This window comes from Sphaeramia orbicularis, chromosome 4 (assembly GCF_902148855.1).
Source record: "Sphaeramia orbicularis chromosome 4, fSphaOr1.1, whole genome shotgun sequence".
Taxonomy (NCBI): Eukaryota; Metazoa; Chordata; class Actinopteri; order Kurtiformes; family Apogonidae; genus Sphaeramia; species Sphaeramia orbicularis.
In genome coordinates this window covers 56,739,318-56,757,415 of record NC_043960.1, presented here as the reverse complement: position 1 = coordinate 56,757,415, position 18,098 = coordinate 56,739,318, and the positions used below count along the sequence as shown (strand labels likewise).

The 18,098-nt window shown below is 37.6% G+C and overlaps 2 protein-coding genes across 3 annotated transcripts in view; both read right to left on the bottom strand.

Moving 5' to 3' along the window:
* The window catches only part of psmd1 (proteasome 26S subunit, non-ATPase 1), a 46,937-nt gene extending 45,967 nt beyond the window's left edge, over window positions 1–970 (bottom strand). For both annotated transcript variants that reach the window (XM_030132604.1, XM_030132605.1), the window contains exon 1: window positions 788–970. In XM_030132604.1, coding sequence (XP_029988464.1) covers window positions 788–803 — 16 coding nt within the window. In that variant the 5' untranslated portion in view covers window positions 804–970. The remainder of the gene's footprint in view (window positions 1–787) is intronic.
* Window positions 971–1,866: 896 nt separating this feature from the next.
* Window positions 1,867–7,480, bottom strand: LOC115418211 (uncharacterized). The gene is made up of 3 exons (XM_030132608.1): window positions 6,661–7,480; window positions 3,810–3,923; window positions 1,867–2,682 (listed from the first exon to the last, which is right to left on the bottom strand). Exons 1-3 carry the CDS (start codon window positions 7,397–7,399, stop codon window positions 2,585–2,587), a joined length of 951 nt encoding a protein of 316 aa, XP_029988468.1. The 5' UTR covers window positions 7,400–7,480; the 3' UTR covers window positions 1,867–2,584.
* Between the last annotated feature and the right edge of the window lie 10,618 nt (window positions 7,481–18,098).

Genomic DNA, 18,098 nt, shown 5'->3' with positions numbered 1-18,098 from the left:
ATTAAAATCTCAGATTCAAGTTGAGGGTTATTGTGTCTAAAAAAAAGAGAAAACTCTGGAAAAAGTGTGTTTTTCAGTCCAATCTGTCATTAACTGAACATAAACCCAGTGTGTCCATCCACTGTCACTGATCCAACTCCATGGGTTTTACTGGTGAATCAACGTTAGAGAAGATGACGGTGTTTCCACGGTAACTACGGAGCCTCTGAACGTCCAAATGGGTCATATCTGATGACCATGAAAAGATGAAGAAATGTGTTTTATACCAATTCTTGACAAATATCGATAGGATTAGTGGATCAACAGGTATTAAACAGTTTAGATCAGTAAATACTTTAGGTCAGTGATGGATGTTTGGGTCTTTATGGGTTAAAGAAAAAAATGTTTATTTTTTTTATATTGCATATTATATCGTTTATAATTATATTCATAAGCCAAAGCTAGTCAAACATTGTTTGGCTTAATAAAAAAAAAGGAAGCGATGTCTTTGTGAAAGTTAAGTATTGAGAAGTGCATTAATACCCAGTCGTTATTAAGCACTAGCCTAAAAATGACTTCACCCCACAATTAATTCCTATAATATGAAAAGCCACTCGTGTTTAACACTATCACCTAAACGCGCTGAATCCACATTATAAAGTTTTCTTCAGTAAAAAAGTATTTTGATTGCTAGTACCAGTCGCCAGTAACGACTTACAACTGCTACATTAGCTAGCTGTGTGACTCAGCTAAATCAATGGCAGCTAGCTCAAAGTGCTAGCAAAATAAAAGTAGATTTAGGACTTACCGGCGGACGTGATCATGATTGACTCTTTAGTCCGTCCTGCACCCCACGGCTATGGTTTGATTATGGGGTTGTATTAATTCTAAAGAGAATAAGTAAATAAAATATTTCCAGTGTCTGAAAATGCCCAGCACTAGACACAAGCACTGCCGCTCCTGTCTTCTTTTTGTCCAACACCGCAAGCCCCTTCTGAAGGACCTCACCGGAAGCTGCCCTCTGTGGTGCCTGATCATAAAACCTTTACGGGCATTTTATTATCAACTGTATTCTCCTGGTGCTGGGACTGTTTAATGATCTAAAAGTTATATATGACCCCGTCACACTTAAAAAAAAATACTGAGATGTAATCATTCAACATATTTAAAAGACAGATATTTGTAAAGGCAATTTCAGAGCTGTCTGTTTCTGTACCTCACGGTTACTGTTGCGGATGGAATAAACTTCTTCAGGTGTATCTTGAGAAAAACAACTGTTTTCTGTGAATTTACACCAGGACATTTTGGGCGGCATTTCAAAAATGGACATCTGAGAAGGACACTCAATCGCCCAAACTGGGGTATAAAGACATTAAATTCGGAATCATAATGAAAAACAAAAAAAGAGAAATTATGTACAACACTTTAATTATTTTTGCTAAGCCATTTATCCACAGATGTAGATTTAGGAAGAGCCACCCACTGTTCTCAATTTATATAAAAGAAATAACAAACTTCAAAAAAACACCGAAACATGTAAAAACCAAACAAGCCTTGACTGTGTATGAAAATTTAAATGTATTGATACCTGACTAGACCTCTGTCTTTTAGTTTTGTAATTTATTTTATTTTCTTGAAAATTTTTTTATGTTCTTTACAAATACTGTTTCAGCATAAGGTTGATATCGATGCTCAGTCTGGAAAAAAAAGTGTTTTCTGTAATTCTTCAGAATGTATGTCCAGGTTTTGATTAATAAAGTTGAAGGATTTAAAAAAAAAAAAAAAAAAAAAACTTCTTCAGGTGTAGATAGAATGTTGGGCTAGATGTAAGGTCGTCAAGTGTCTGATTTTTTTGAGTGAAAATTGTGCAGTGAATACCCAACACAATCACGAGTTTAAAGGTGTTTATTTTCATATTTATACAGTAAATTATCCAAACAGAATCTGATACAAAGTGATTGTTTGCGGTTCTAGTGCAATTACAGGTAATACTGTGTCAAATAGCATTCATCTAAGGCACAATATTCAAATACAGATGAATAAATACATTTTTTAGTTAAAATGAGCTGCTGTGAGCCCCTAATCCTCCAACACTATGAAATAATACAAATTCCCAATGCTAGGAAGGCACCTAATCCATGAATGTGGAATAATATACTCTACTTAAACACAAAAACCTGAGGGTATGCTTTATTTGTGCGTAATCTAAGTATTTTGAGCTATATTAGCACCAACAGATTAAATTAAAGGTTTAGTAGTCTGTCTAGTAGGTGGTCCAGCTCTGCTCTTCATCACTTATGAGCCTCATGTTTCTAGTCATTTTAAAAGATGTAATAAGTCAGTACATAAATCAGTAACCTGTGCTGTAAAATGGTCTGATAAAAGAGACTGACACTTTATTCTGGTCTTTACCAATTAATAATTGACTAACCCACTGACATGAGACATATACAAGGGGTAAATTAGGAAAATGACACCACCTCCGACTTGTTACGGCTCATGTATCAAACATAATATGTAGAAGGGCAAAAAAATATTGGCAAAAATCCAACTTTTTAGGCCACATGTTGACCACAGTACAGGTCTGCAAACACAGGTCCTCACATTAGTTGTCTTTTCTGGCTGATGCTCCATCCACATGGGGTCCGACAGATAGGGAATTGGTTTTCAAGGGAATGCCCTCCTCTGTGCACTGAGTGTCACCTGAAAAACATTCAACACATTAACTTACTCATCTTACTGGAAGAGTTCAGATGAATAGCATCTGTTGGTGTGTTAGTCTTAAACCCAATCCTATTTCACCCCTTGGCCCCTCCCTCTTAGCCCTCCCCCTCCATTTTGCACGTTCACATGAAGGGGTAGGGGTGTCCCGATTCTCAATGTAAGGGGTAAGGGGGAGGGGCTGTTTGACCCTCCAAACAGAGGTTTTCCAGAACCACACAACAAACGGAGGGGTCTGAGAAATCTGCCATAATTCATTTCAAATCATCGGTCAGATGGAGGTAAACCGCAAAAAAGAGCAGCAGTGACCAAAGAAACACACAAATGTACACATTTTCTTCGTAAACAACGTAATCATTTGATCGTCCGTTTAATGCCGTTTCAGTATAGATCGCATTTCTGCGGTTTACAGTTGATAGACGTAAACAGATGCCCAACGTCCATGGAACAGAGACAGTTCCAGCGGCTGACAACATGGAGAATTCGGTCACAAAGTTATAACATCTGTTTATTTTGACATCGATGACTGATGATGATGGAACAGGTCTGGAAGGGTTGGACCATTTCAGAGAGGAATGTTTACACCACTACCCCTTCGAACTCCATTTCAGAGGGGAGGGGTAAGGGGGAGGGGCAAGGGGTGTCTAGTCTAGCACTAATATTATAATTATATAATATATAAGTTAATAGTGCATTTACGCACATGAGTCTACAACAAATATTATTATTAAAGTTAATAGTGCATTTACACATTTTAGTCTTTTTTAGGTTTCATTTTATATTGATTATATCTTTGTATCTTTTTTTCTACTTGTGATTCTGAAATGTTGTAAATAGTTCCATAAAATAGAGTTCTTTAGCTAAAAAATGAGCCTATTTGATAAATGGTAGGAGAAACTTGAATATATGACACTGATGTTGACTTTGGTTGGATCTGGTCCAGCTTCATTAGCTCCAGGTCTGTCTTTTCCTCTTTCGTGAACACTGACAATGGTTGATGCCAAGGTGTTCCAGAAAAACACGACAGAAAAAGAAGTGTGAGTGTCCTGTGGGAGTTAGTAGGTGTGTTTTCAGCTCCGCCAGATGAAATCTTGGGCTGATGCTACTACCTCTTTGCCAGCTGGTTGTAGAGTTGTTGGCATGGCGTCTTGGTCGTCCTCTGTGAGACCGGAACAAACATTGGAATGGCCAGAGAAGCAGGTTCCCTCTATCCCTCGTATTATCTAAAAGACAGTAATAAGTATGGGATTTAAAGGCCTGATGGTTCCATGAATGCTCCTTCTGTTCCAGGACCTTTATGGTCATGTGAACATCACTGATAGACCTAGATAATGGAGGCTCCAGTCTTTGGTCCAATATGTTTTTAGATCATGCTCTCAGTTGTCTGTGTACGTTCTCATTGGTCCAAGTCAGGGGTCATCCTCAGCAGTTTTTCATCAGTTCTATCTCTTGGATGAGAGACCAAAGGTTTTCAAGAACAAAAGCCATCCAGTTGAACTTTGAAAAACTACTAAGGATCATGCTTTAAGGTTTTACTTTTACATACTAGTCTCTTTTCCATTGACCCTCAAACTGTGTGAATATAACTCACACATAAATTTGTTTAAAGGAAAAACGACAGTTTCTACAAAACTCAAATTTTTCTCTGAATAGTTGTTGTTGTTAGAGGTGGTTTTTCGTAGTTAAATTGGTATATGACACAAAACTGTAATGGAAAGACCTTTGAGTCAAACTAGAGTCACATGACCAAAACAAACAGATGTTGATGGATGTTAGAACAAGAGAAGAAGAGTTTAAACCAAACATGTGTGGGTATGTGTGGACACACCAGGAAATCCAGTCATTTTTGAATTTAGTAGGCGATAGAGGGGTAATGAGCATTCTAGATTCAAAACAATACAGATATGTGAGTGTTTTCCAGGACCTAGAGGGCGCCAGGACAGAAATATGAATATATCTGTAAATCAACCTGATATTTATGATCGTCGACATGTTTATGGAATGACTTCTCATGACACCTCGTCATAATAAACAAACAAATCATTGTATTTGTGATTTAATGGAACAACTGACATTACACACTTCTGTTTTTTTGACATTTAGTAAATAAATATCAGTCAAGTTTTGCGCAGATGTCCGATGGAGAACGACTATGGTCTCTATGACAATATTTTAAGTACAGTTACTTTAGGGTCTTTTGAATGTTGCTCTTGTTTCAGTGTCCAACAGGCCTGTCCTTCACCTCCTCATGTGTGACGGTTGTTTCTAATTACTGGTCTTTGCCAAAGGCCTGTCCAGGGTTCAAACTTCATGTTGACATTTAACTGTCCTGACCAGTTCTGCCTGGGTTTGGGTAAACACAAACCTGGGTTATCTTTCCATTATACTAAACTATTTGGATGAAGCAAAGAAGTTCTGCTGTGGATGACCTAGTCCACTGGTGCCAAACATGCTGTCCGTGGGGCAGAACCGGCCCGCCAAAAGGTCCAATCCAGCCCACATGATGAATGTGTGGAATGTAAAAATTACACTGAAGATGTTGAAAATCAAAACAGTTTTAATTCAGGTTCCACAAACAGACCAATTCAATCTGAAGTGGGTCAGAACCAGTAAAATACTATTATAATAACCCAGAAAGAATGAAAAAAGCAAATTTTCTCTTTTTTTAGTGTAAAAAAAAAAATTATTACATGAAAATGTTTACATCTGCAAACTGTCCTTTTACAAAAAATGTGAAAAACCTGAACAAATATGAACAACCTGAAATGTCAAAAGAGAAGAAAGTGTCATTTGAAGAACATTCTGTCTTTCATTAAATGTTTTATGTGTTTGTAATTGTAATGGAAGTTCTAATGCACATGTTGAATGATAAACTGAGGCAGAATATGGTTCAAATTGCACTTATTTTTCTTAATACATTTCAGATTGTTCATAATATTCACATTTTTAATAAACTTTATAGATGTAAACATTTTCTTCATGTATTTGTACTTTTTCATTAGCTTACCAGCCGACAGGCCGTAAGCTATTGTTGTCATGCGTCGTCGTCTGTCTGTTGTCCGTTACAAAACTTTCAATCGTCTTCTTCTCCGAAACTACAATTCTGACTGACTTCAAACTCGGTATACAGCTTCTTTATGATAATGTCAACAAAAGTTAGTGAAATTATTTGGATCTGGATCTGATTCTGGATTTGGTGTGACTTTGAAAAATGTCCCCATTATAAGAGATAGGAAGTGGATGGATGCAATAACTCAGTAAATATAAATGATATCCAGTGTAAATGTCTCCAGTCCAGCCCTGATGGGGAGATGACCCAAACATAATGTCCACATGCTGATCAGGATCTTCTTCTGGATCCGGGAACTTATGGAAAATTTAACATGGGCTCTTATGGGGAAAAAATTTCAATCGTCTTTTTCTCCCAAACTCCAGTTCTGAGTGACTTCAAACTTGGTATACAGCTTCTGTATGATGATGTCAACACAAGGTATTGAAATTATTCTGGATGTGGTGCCACTTTGAAAAATGTCCCCATTATAACAGATAGGAAGTGGATTGATACAATAAATCAGTATCAATGAAATCAAGTTGGAATTTGAATTTTTTACAGATCTGATTGGAATATGAGCAAAACATGGGTTATTTCGGTAATAGAATAAATACACAGAACTGGGGGAGAATAAATGGCATCTGGATACATTTCCCAAAGCTTTGAATTTGGCCGGTAAGCTACAGGGCCATTGGTCCTATTGTTGTTATTGTTATTATTATTATTATTATTATTATTATTATTATTATCATTGCTCTGGTCCGGTCCACTCCAGTTCATATTGGGCTGAATGTGGAACTGAACTAACATGAGTTGGACAGACCTGGACCTGGAAATGAGAAGACAGTCACAGACTTTGGACTGTGTGTGTGTGTGTGTGTGTGTGTGTGTGTGTGTGTGTGTGACACCTGCTGTTTGGGCTGCATATATGACTCTGCAGGTGTTCATCTTGATGCTGCGGACCTTGGCCTCTGTCCTGGGGCAGAACCAGCTGACCCAGATGGTCTCTGCTGCGTGTCTGCAGAACACGGACCGCATCAGATGCTCCAGAGTTTGCGCACACCGCTGCGTCTCTGCGCTCTCCGCTGCGGTGCCTATTAATCCAATCAGAGCTGGGTGCGGGACTGTGGCCCGTTTCGTTCGCGCTTTGACGTCTTTTAAGATCTCCTTCAAACAGGTGTGGCTGGACATGCTGCGCAGAAAAGTCTGTGTGAACATAAATATGATGACGGGACAGTCTATGGTTCTGTGTTTGCTGCACACGTTCGTCCTCCTGGTGGCTGTCCTTGGTCTGTGGCTGTCTGTCCTGCCTCCTCCTCCTCCTCCTCCTCCTTCTGCTGGACTGGCTCTTACCTCCTCACCTGTGCTCCTGACTCTCACATGGGGGTCACTGATCTGATGATGGTCTGCAGGGTGGTCCTGGTCCTCTGTGGGACAGGACTGGGACTGCTGGGGTTTGGTCCAAAGGCTGTTGTCAAACATGTCACGGATGAAGTCCTGCAGGATCCCGGCCTCCTCCTCGGCTCCCTCTGGACCTGGGCAGGCATCACTGACCAGATAAATCCTCTCTTTGCCTCCGATCAGAACTAGAATCTTCTGGAACTCCTCCTCGGAAAACGTGTCCTCCAGGGACACCGAACCCTCCATGTCCACGCACTGACGAGTCCTCCCACCAACTGAGCCGTGAGGACCGGACAGCCACCACCGGCCCCTCCTGACCGCGCATGTGTACACACACTTCCGCATTGCAATCGAGAAGGCGGGGCTTAAACCTCAACATCTATTTCTATTGGCTGCTCCAATTAATGGGCAGTGCCAAATTCCGTTTACCCGCAGAGTCCAGAGGTGAGGAAGGCAGAAACTGGTCTGATCCTAAAGGTCCGTTCAGGGTCACTTTACGGACGTAAATAGGTACGTACATTTCAAAAGGTGTCAAGCGGCAGGGCCTTCACACTCAGATGTACTCTGCACCCCCCATGGTGCTGCCACTTTGTGGAATAACAGTATTTGTATTAAACAAAAAGTCTGTTCAACCAACAGGGTTTGACCACAACATTGTTATCGTTGATAATATTTTGACCCAGTGGTGAAATGGGATTGATATATATTTCTTTTCAGTGTTCTCTAAGAGAATCAATTCCTCTGAGTTAACAACAGGAGAACTGAATGTTACAGATAAAAAATGTGATACAAATATTTAAATACAGTATTTAAAATTCATCTGTATTGTGATTATAATAAAAATGTAAAATATAAAATAGACAATTCAATAGTATCTGAAAAACACTGGAAACGTATAAAATTGCCAATCACACTAAAAGGGAAAGAAGTGGTATTTAAAATGATCAATAATTCTTACCCATGGGCTGAGACATTGAGGGGTGGATTTGGGTTTGATGTCGAACACTGGGACTTTTGTCACAAAGATCCAGAAAAAATGCAACATTTGTTCTTTTCTTGTTAAGTGGTTCAGAAATTGTATCTAGATGTACAACTGGTTCCAAAATCAACGATCTTAAGCGATTCAAGATATAATGTTGATATAATGATATATATATTAGGGATGCACCGATACCACTTTTTTCCAGACCGAGTACAAGTACAAGTACTTACATTTGAGTACTTCCCGATACCGAGTACTGATACGAGTACTTAATAATCCCATTCCAGTTCTTAGTTCCTTTTGTAAATGTGCTTTACTGTCGTTGTCATTAGTCTGACTGGAACAAAGTGCTGCTACTGACATTTAATGTGTTGGAATGAGCGTTTCTCAATTAATCCACCAGGGGGCGCCGCTCTGAGTTAACCATACTGGACAAATACCACAAAGAAAAGTAAAGTTTTTTTGAGAAGAAGAAGAAAGTCAGTAATAACAAACATGGAGACGACAGAGGTAACACTAATGTGGTACTAATATTGCAGCATTTTCGCTGGTAAGGTTTAAAAGCGAAGCTTCAGCAGGAAGAGAAAAGAGGCCGTGCTTGCTCTCTGCTGGCTTGAGTAGCAAAGGGGATTCGTATTTTATTTTTTCCTTAGAGAGATAAGTTTGGTTTTCACTTCCACTGGTGGTGGTCTGCACTACTCCGTAACCCCGGCCCAGCCCTGGGTAGTTGTCATAAATGTGTCAGTAGTTTTTCTCTAACTCACACAGTTGCTCTTTGAACAGATCCTCTACCTCCACGGTTCCGCTGGTATTCTCCGTTTGGGTACGCATCTGCCAGCACCTGGAAAACGGACGGAATGTACGCAGAGGACGGACAGAACGCTGCGTCCGTATCTGTCTTTGTCTTTAACGTTACTTGCAGTCAGCGTTACTTTTATCACCGTCAAGTACACACACTGAGTATCGGAGCCGATGCCTGATACTATATAAAATATACGTGTCAAAATATGCAGAATTACTTTTAGTTGTACTTTTGCTACTTAAGATTTGTTGCCAGAAAATCACTTTTGATTCATATAGTACAACAAATATAAATCAATTCATCAATCTTTATTTGTATAGCTCCAAGTCATAACAAATGTTATCTCAAGACACTTTACAAAAGAGCAGGTGAAAGACCTGAGTCTTTTTTTTTTATATATTATATTACAAAAGAGCAGGTAAAAGGCCTTCTCTGTGTTATATTAGGGACTGACTGAAATGACATCTCAATATCATAGAGTGGACTGAAATAATGGCATGACTGTGGACATTGCTTTTGAGAGTGAGTGAGTGAGTGAGTGAGTGCATGCGTGCGTGCTTTGGTCTTGCTGTATAAATGTTGAGAATAAATGTCAAATGAACCAAAGTGTGAGGGAGCTGTAGTGACCCCACACACACACACACTAATCAGGTGTATGCCCTCCACCTCACACCTATTTAGTTTAATCATTTAGTATTTACTTAACCTTTCATTAATTAACCTGAGTTAGTTGTGATTACTTTTTGTGTTAACGGCTAAAATGGTACCTGTTTAGTTAGTTTTCACCCAAAGTTTTTACTGATTGGATTCATTTCCTTTTGTTCATAACCTCCGCCAAGGAGGTTATGTTTTTGCCAGGGTTTGTTTGTTTCGTTTGTCTGTCTGTTTGTCTGTCCGTTAGTGTGCAACATAACTCAAAGAGTTATGGACAGATTTTGATGAAATTTTCAGGGTTTGTTGGAAATGGGATAAGGAAGAAATTACTAAATTTTGGTGGTGATCGGGGGTGGGGGGGCCCGCGGGGGGGGCGCAGACCAGAAAATTTCATCAAAATCTGTCCATAACTTTTTGAGTTATGTTGCACACTAACGGACAGACAAACAGACAGACAAACAAACAAACCCTGGCAAAAACATAACCTCCTTGGCATGGGGGGGGGGCATGGGGGGGGGGGGGGGGGGCACTGATCAGCCTTGGCGGAGGTCTGCGCTCTCCGAGTGCTTCTAGTTGTTACTCTTTTCCTTTGAGGCTGGTGGGTGGGGCACTGACATGGAGGCGGGGCACTGACACGGAGCCACGCCCATGTGAGTGCAGGCCAGGTGCAGATGATCTGCCTGATCAGAGCAGACCAGTACTATGAAAACTATAACTTCATAATATCTATTCAACATAAATTAAAAATTTAAATAGCATGATATCAAAAACAGGTTTTTTGAGGAATACCTGGAGTATGAAATAATTTTTCATTACAAATATTTTGTAAGAAAACCACCTCATCGTCATCTAAGGGTTAAAAGATAGTTATTGTTTAAGGACCAACCAAACACCGAATAGTTTTAAATAATCCAAACACGTTTCCATCAGTTTTCCACACAGGAGCAGGGCAGAAGCACAGTGACAGCGGTCTGATAAGAGTTGGTCAGAGGATGGAGGATGGGCTGCACACAGAAGACCTGGTGTCATGGAGCAGAGGGGGGGACTCTCCTGATGCTCAGGACTCTCATGGAGAACATTCCAGCCTCAGTGTTGTAGATGCCAGCCTTGTTATAGAGGCAACAGCAAAACAAAGAGATGAAAGTCAGAAGCACCGACGTCAATCCAATAACTTTACTCATCCTGCACTGCTTTGCTTAATCATTAAAATAATTGTTTGAAAAAACCAAAACAAAGCCTTTACATTTCACACACAATGATAAACCACACAGTCTGATATGGGCCGTTCCTCAGTACAAAGTTCACAGAGGCTGGTCTCGGTCCAAACTGTCCCAGAGGTCGGACTTCCTGTTAACTCCAGTGTGTCTGGTACTGGTGACCTTTGACCCTGTCTCTGCTGGATTTACACCATCAGCTCCAGAACATATTTACCTCAAATCAACACAATGTCACTGATTTGATTTAATACATTTGTGCTAGTATTTACATGTATTTATACATTTTGTTTATTCTTCTAAACTCTAATACATTTGGTTCAATCCCATATCATGATATTACAGACATATTTCTCTCTATTCTGGCTCGTGCTCTAACATTATATCTGTTAGATTTATGTTCTCATATGCAAATGTTATTTATGCATATTTTGACTTGTTTGTTTTTCCTCTGTTATTTATTTTTTGTAAATGCACTTTATATTTTGTATAGTTTTAAGTTGAAGGTCAGTGTTCTGTACTTCCTCCTGATGACCTCACTTCCTTCCATTGCCTCCCACCAGAAAATGAGAAATGTTTCTGCTCCACATGTTTCAATAAAGCAAAACAAAGAAGAAATTACTTGTCTTTTCTCCCTGAAACATGTCAGAAGAAGAAAGAGAGAGTACTACTAGCTCAACAATACCACATCATCTTGTTACGATCATCTAGTCAGTTAAACATTTTTAATTCTGTTTTCACAGAAGCCGCCGTAGCATTTGACAGTGGCACCAAGTGCATCTTGGGATATTTCCAGCCCAGTCTACAGGAGTCACCAACCAGTGCACCTGTGGTTTAAACTAGAGACAAGAACAACATGTGGGTGTTCCATGGGTTCTAGGTTTATGCGAACTTTCAAATTGAACAGAACTTGGGCCCCCACTGATGACGTTTTATGAGAACAGAAGAACAGACAAGAACACGTACTGAGGAACGGCCTTAGTCTGACCCAAGGTTATTATCGTTAACGAAAACTAACGAAATGACGAAAACTAGAATTGTAAAAACATTTTCGTTAACTGAAATAAATCAATACTATAATTAAAAGAAAAAAACAATAACTAACTGAAACTGTATTGTGTGCTTACAAAACTAACCAAAATGAATAAAAATTGTAGATAAAATTCCCTTCGTTTTCATTTTTGTCAATGTTGGATTGATACGAAATCAATTTATTTCGCTTGAGCAATTTCATCTGCTGACACCATATGATATTTAACGGTCCGTCACTTGTGGTTTCCAGTCGTCTTCTGGTCCCCACTCTACCTGGAAACATGGAGACTAAAGTTGGGAGAAAGCAGCAGAGTCCTGTCTGGGATTTATTTGAATACGACGACAAAGAAGAGAAAAGCTATAAAAAAAAAACAAAACTAAAACTAAACTAAAACTAAGCATTTAGAAAAAAAATTAAAACTAATAAAAACTATTAAACCTGCTCTTAAAACTAATTAAAAAAAACTGAATTAGAGAAAAAAAAAGCCAAAACTAAATAAAACTAAACTATAATAAAAAATCCAAAACTATTATAACCTTAGTCTGACCACTACCAGTAGGTGTTTAACCCTTTGACCTTTAGACCACTGACACACTGATCTGAAGGTGTGTTTGGTTTTCCTTCACTGTGCGTCCATGTCCACTCACTTAAATAAAGAAGAAGCTGCTATATTCAAAGTGTTATGTTTTGGTTTTTTGGATCCTCTGTTCTGTTTAAATAACTAATCCTGACATCACTGACCACCTTTTCCCTCAAAAGTATGACGTAGGTGCCAACAGATCCAGCTGTTCTGGTTAAACTTATCGAATGTAATCTGAACTCCCTTTGTTAGTAGGGGTGTGTATTTGCAAGAATCTGGCAATACGATACAAATCACAATACTAAGACCACAATACGATATATCACAACACTGTTAATGAGGCAATATTTTTGTTTTGTTTTGTTTCTTCTAAGAGATTATTTCCTGGAAAAATTTCATTATACCAGAAATATGCACAAATACTGAACACATTTTTATTTTATCAGAACAGGATTTACTACTATATCACCAAACTTTCCTCTGTAAAAATGAAACTTTTTATTAAATAATAAATAAATTTATGTTTTACAGACATTACAGTTTAAGATCCTGCTCAAATGTTCATATTCTATTAGTTGTGAAAAGAATGCAAAGTGCACCGTCCCTGAGTCATCCAACATCCTAACATTATCCCCACCAAAGGAACTAACATCTGCCACTCTCAGACAGTAAAAAGTGCTTTTAGAATGACTGAAATAACCATTATTTAACAAAACAGTGTTATCAGTTTAAAAAAAAAAAACCACATGCATGATCTGCAATATCACATTACTACTTTTTGAGTATATAAACAACAAAGCAAAATACCCACGTGAATATAGAAATAAAAGACCTCGCAGGATGCCCCAAAAAATAATAAAAAACAAAAACAAGAACCTCCGCCACATCTTCATTTGAATACACACCTCAAAATATCGATGTAGTACTTTTAATAGCGATACAGTATCGTGAATTAAATATCACAATATATTATGGAACTGATATTTTCTTACACCCCTATTTGCTAGAGGTTTTATAGAAGGTTTGATCGTATAAAAAACATCTATGGCTTTACATGAGTCTGCATTTGTTGGACTGATCCTACTCACCTCTGTGTTCATGGAGAGTAGGACCTGAGGGTCAAGGAGCTCATCTGGACCACTGAGGGACACTCGCAGACCTAAACGCACTGCAAAAACATGACACTGTCTTCAATTCTGTATGATTAACGCTGCTGATATATTTACATCAGAACTACAGGTCAGTTAAATCCACCCCTCACTGTGAACACAAATCTGACTGTTAGAGTTGAGGACGTGTCAGTGAACAGGACTCAGATCAAGTAGAAACCAAAGACACTGATACATTCAGCAGCTAATGATCAGAGAGCAGCTGAGGGGGTTCAGAGTGGACCTAGTGGTTGATGTTGAAGTAAACTGTAGGGGGGGGGGGCTTATTTCAGGAAAATTTTCAGGTTCAACTTTAGCCCTGATTTTCTGATGCAACAGGATGTTCTAAGCACTCCTGTGTAATTTTTTTTGAAATTTTCATCCAAGATCATTAACTGTCCCATCATGAACATGTTTATACATTGCACTGGACAAAAGAGTGGAGAAGCTGTGAAAGTTGCAATTTTCAGAGTTAAAAAAAGTAATTTTCGGGGGGGGGGGGGGGGGGGGCAGGGGGTTGGATGAAAATTTGAAAATTTAAAACAAACTAGAAGCACTCGGAGAGCGCAGACCTCCGCCAAGGCTGATCAGTGCCCCCCCCCCGTGGGCCCCCCCACGCCAAGGAGGTTATGTTTTTGCCAGGGTTTGTTTGTCTGTCTGTCTGTCTGTTTGTTTGTTTGTTTGTCTGTCCATTAGTGTGCAACATAACTCAAAAAGTTATGGACAGATTTTGATGAAATTTTCTGGTCTGCGCCCCCCCCCGTGGGCCCCCCCACCCCCAATCACCACCAAAATTTAATCATTTCTTCCTTATCCCATTTCCAACAAACCCTGAAAATTTCATCAAAATCTGTCCATAACTTTTTGAGTTATGTTGCACACTAACGGACAGACAAACAAACAAACAAACAAACAAACAAACAAACAAACAAACAAACAAACAGACAGACAGACAGACAAACAAACCCTGGCAAAAACATAACCTCCTTGGCGGAGGTAATTACACAGGAATGCTTAGAACATCTTGTTGCATCAGAAAACCCAGGGCTAATGTGGTATTAGATATTAAGGCCCCCCCCCCCCCCACTCTAGGACAAGCTGAAACCTTTGGATGTGGTTCCATCTGGTGGTTGAGTGGTGTGTGTTCCCTGTCATTAACCCTTTCATGGTGCTCAGAACAGTGGACAGCTGTTTACAGATGTTCCCTTCTATGTTCATGGATGTGGATGTTGTAGTTGTATATCAGCTAACACAATGGACACTTGTACATCAGCCCATATACTGACACCTATTGGCCAGTCAGGGGAAGTGCATTTTTATTTATTTATTTTTTACTCATAACTAGGATGGCCGACTAAAAGTCAGAAATGCTGAACAGCTTTGCTATTCTTGATAAACTTGATCTGCACTAATCAATTTCTAATTGTTCTTAGAGTGTAATTAAAAATTTTTTAACAATTTTTTTTAATTTTTTTTTTTATAATATCTCCATTGAAGTGAGTAACAACTAGTATTAGAATGTCTTAAAACGTGTGAAAACATCAGATTAGGAGCATTAATTTAAATTGATTCATATAAACTCAAAACAGATAGTAATTGATACAAATACATTAATATAAATATTAAATTATTAACTCATTGTTGTATTGTGACTGCCTCCGCCACTACAATAATACAAGCAAATTAGACTACTGGTATTATTATCATATTTTTTGTATTATTACAACAATTATTATTTTCCCCTACACTCCCCCCCTCTCTTTTTCTCACTGTCATTCACACCCCCTCCTCCCTTTTTCCCTATCGCCCCTAACCAAGCTACGTTGTTTAGTTGCTATTTACATTTATAATCTTTTTCATTGTAATATGATGTTGTCGTTAATGTTTGTCAATACTCTGTCGTTGTTGTTGTTTTTGGTTTGTTTGTTTATTTGTTTGATTTTCCCTTTGAAAAGAATAGAATAGAATAGAATAGAATAGAATAGAATAGAATAGAATAGAATAGTCTTTATTGTCATCGTTCAATACAGACAATGATTGTAGATGTGTTGTTGTTGTTGTTGTTGTTTTTCTGTCCACATTGTCTTGTTAACTATCACTAATTTTAAAAAAAGTTTTTATTGCATAGTTTTCTCACTGTAGCCCAGATCATTTTCTGATATTGTTAAATACACATTTCTTCAAAAGTTAAACGCAGTGTCCAGTGGAGTGGACATTTTTGTAACTATTAAAAATAGGTTCATTAAAAAAAAAAAAGAATCAACTACATTGTTTTTTCCACGCCTAAAGAGAAATAAAAACACTCAGGGAAAAACTCTTGACAAGAGTTCACATAATTCATGCATGAAAGGGTTAAACCAACATCAGTGCAGTCGCTGTTTCAACCTAAAGAGATAAAAATAAATGTTCTTATGGTTTAAAGGCTGATGCTAATAAAAAAGACTGCATGAAAACTACAAATTATACAAACCACAATCAGCAAACAGTCTGTCAGTCTTCAATTACTCATTTTGAACACATTTTATGATTATTTTATGATTATTTCATTATTTTTCATAAGCAAATACAGCTGCACTTTTAAAAAAAAAAATCATCCTCATACAACTGAGAAAGCCATTAATGGCTGAATTCACTAATGATGGAATTGTAAATAAACATGTTGAACAACTCCATGAAGAAAAAAATGGAAAGGTATGGAAAATATGAATTATGAGATAAATCAGCGTGAACTCAACATATTCCACAGAGTTTATCTTCCGTTTGCACCTTTGTCCTCTATGCACTAAAACACAAACAGAGGCCTTGACTCTGGGAATTCTGTTCTGCACCACAGAGGGCAAAAGATCCACATCACTGTAAATAAAAATCTGTAATTTAACAGAATTTTCACTGTTTATTTTTTCAGATTTTCCTGTATTTTTAAGATACAGGAAAATATCGATGAAAGTACAAAAATAGACTGTGATTTTCCAAGTCAAATGTAAAATAACATGGAAAAAAAGGTATCTGTGAATAATCATAAAATTTCCATTATTTAAAAGTTTTTTTTTTTTTTCACAGAAAAATACAGTTAAAATGCACTTGCAAATGTATCGTAATTTCACAAATATTTATTTTCTATTTATGAGATTAAACTGTTAATTTAAACTTTAATACTGTAAAAAAATAATAAAACGAGATAAAATTACTGACAATTAACCGTAAAAGTAGTATTTGTTCTGTAAGTTGAACCAGACTTGTTTGTTAACTGACAAATATCTTCTGTAATTATAGGAGGTTTCACAACAAAAATGTTGAATAAATGTATTTTTGTGAATGTATAACATGTATAAGCACTGATAAACTGTCCAAATACAGTTTTATCAGTGGATTGGATAACTGAGTCTCATTGAAAAGTATATGTCATTCAACCACAACACTTCACATATTCTTAAATTAGCAGTAGAATGTTGTAAATATAAACAGTTGGTTACCTGTATTATGACAGCTTTTATAAGTAAAGATAATGTTATTGTATGTTTGCTGCATTGCATTGTGGGTATTGGGCATGTTGTTGATTCTGTGTTCTTCTTCTGTGCAGGGGTTGAGCAGGGTTGTGGTGTTGCTGTAAATGTAACTTTACTCCTGAAGGTCCTTTCCTGAAGTGTGCACTTGGACTAAACCATGACAGTCAGCTGTTCACATCCCCTGTGTCTGTTGTTAGTTCATTATTATAACACATTATTAGTCCTTAACCCATACAGACCCAGGGCTACTTCTGGGTCACTTCCCAAAGGAATTTTTCTCTCTAATGAGCTTTTCTTAAGTGATTCATCACCATTTATTACAATATTATCCTCTGTATTCTGCATTTTTCAGTATAAATTAGGTATTTTTCCCTATATTTAATTCAGTGATCATGTAGATCAGGGGTCTCAAACATGTGGCCTGGGGGCCAAATGCAGCCCACCAAAGGTTCCAATCCGGCCCCTGGGATGAATTTGCAAAGTGCAGAAATTCCACAGTCAAGGCTGTGGAACTCATTTTAGTTCAGGTTCCACATACAGACCAATCTGATCTACAGTCAAATAATAGCATAAAAACCTACAAAAAATAATGACTCCATATTTTCTACTCGGTTTGATGTGAAAATAATATTACATTATGTCTTTAAATAATGACAACGTCTAATTTTTGTCTTGGTTTTAGTGCAAAAAATAACATTAAATTAATAAAATATTTACATTTACAAACTATCCCGTAAAAATAAAATGTGATTAAGCTGAAATGTCTAAAGAAAATTAAGTACAATTTGAACCATTTTCTATTCAGTATTTAGTGTCTTTGCAGATCTGATCCATAATGCACATGTGTAAATAATAAGTTGAGGCAGAATATCGTTAAAATTGCACTTATTTTTCTTAAGAAATTTCATTTTTTCAGATTTTTCATATCTTTTTTGTTTGAATAGTTTATAAAAGTAAGTATTTTCATAATTTAATGGGGTTTTTTTGCACTAAAACAAAGACAAAAATTTGGAGTTGTCATTATTT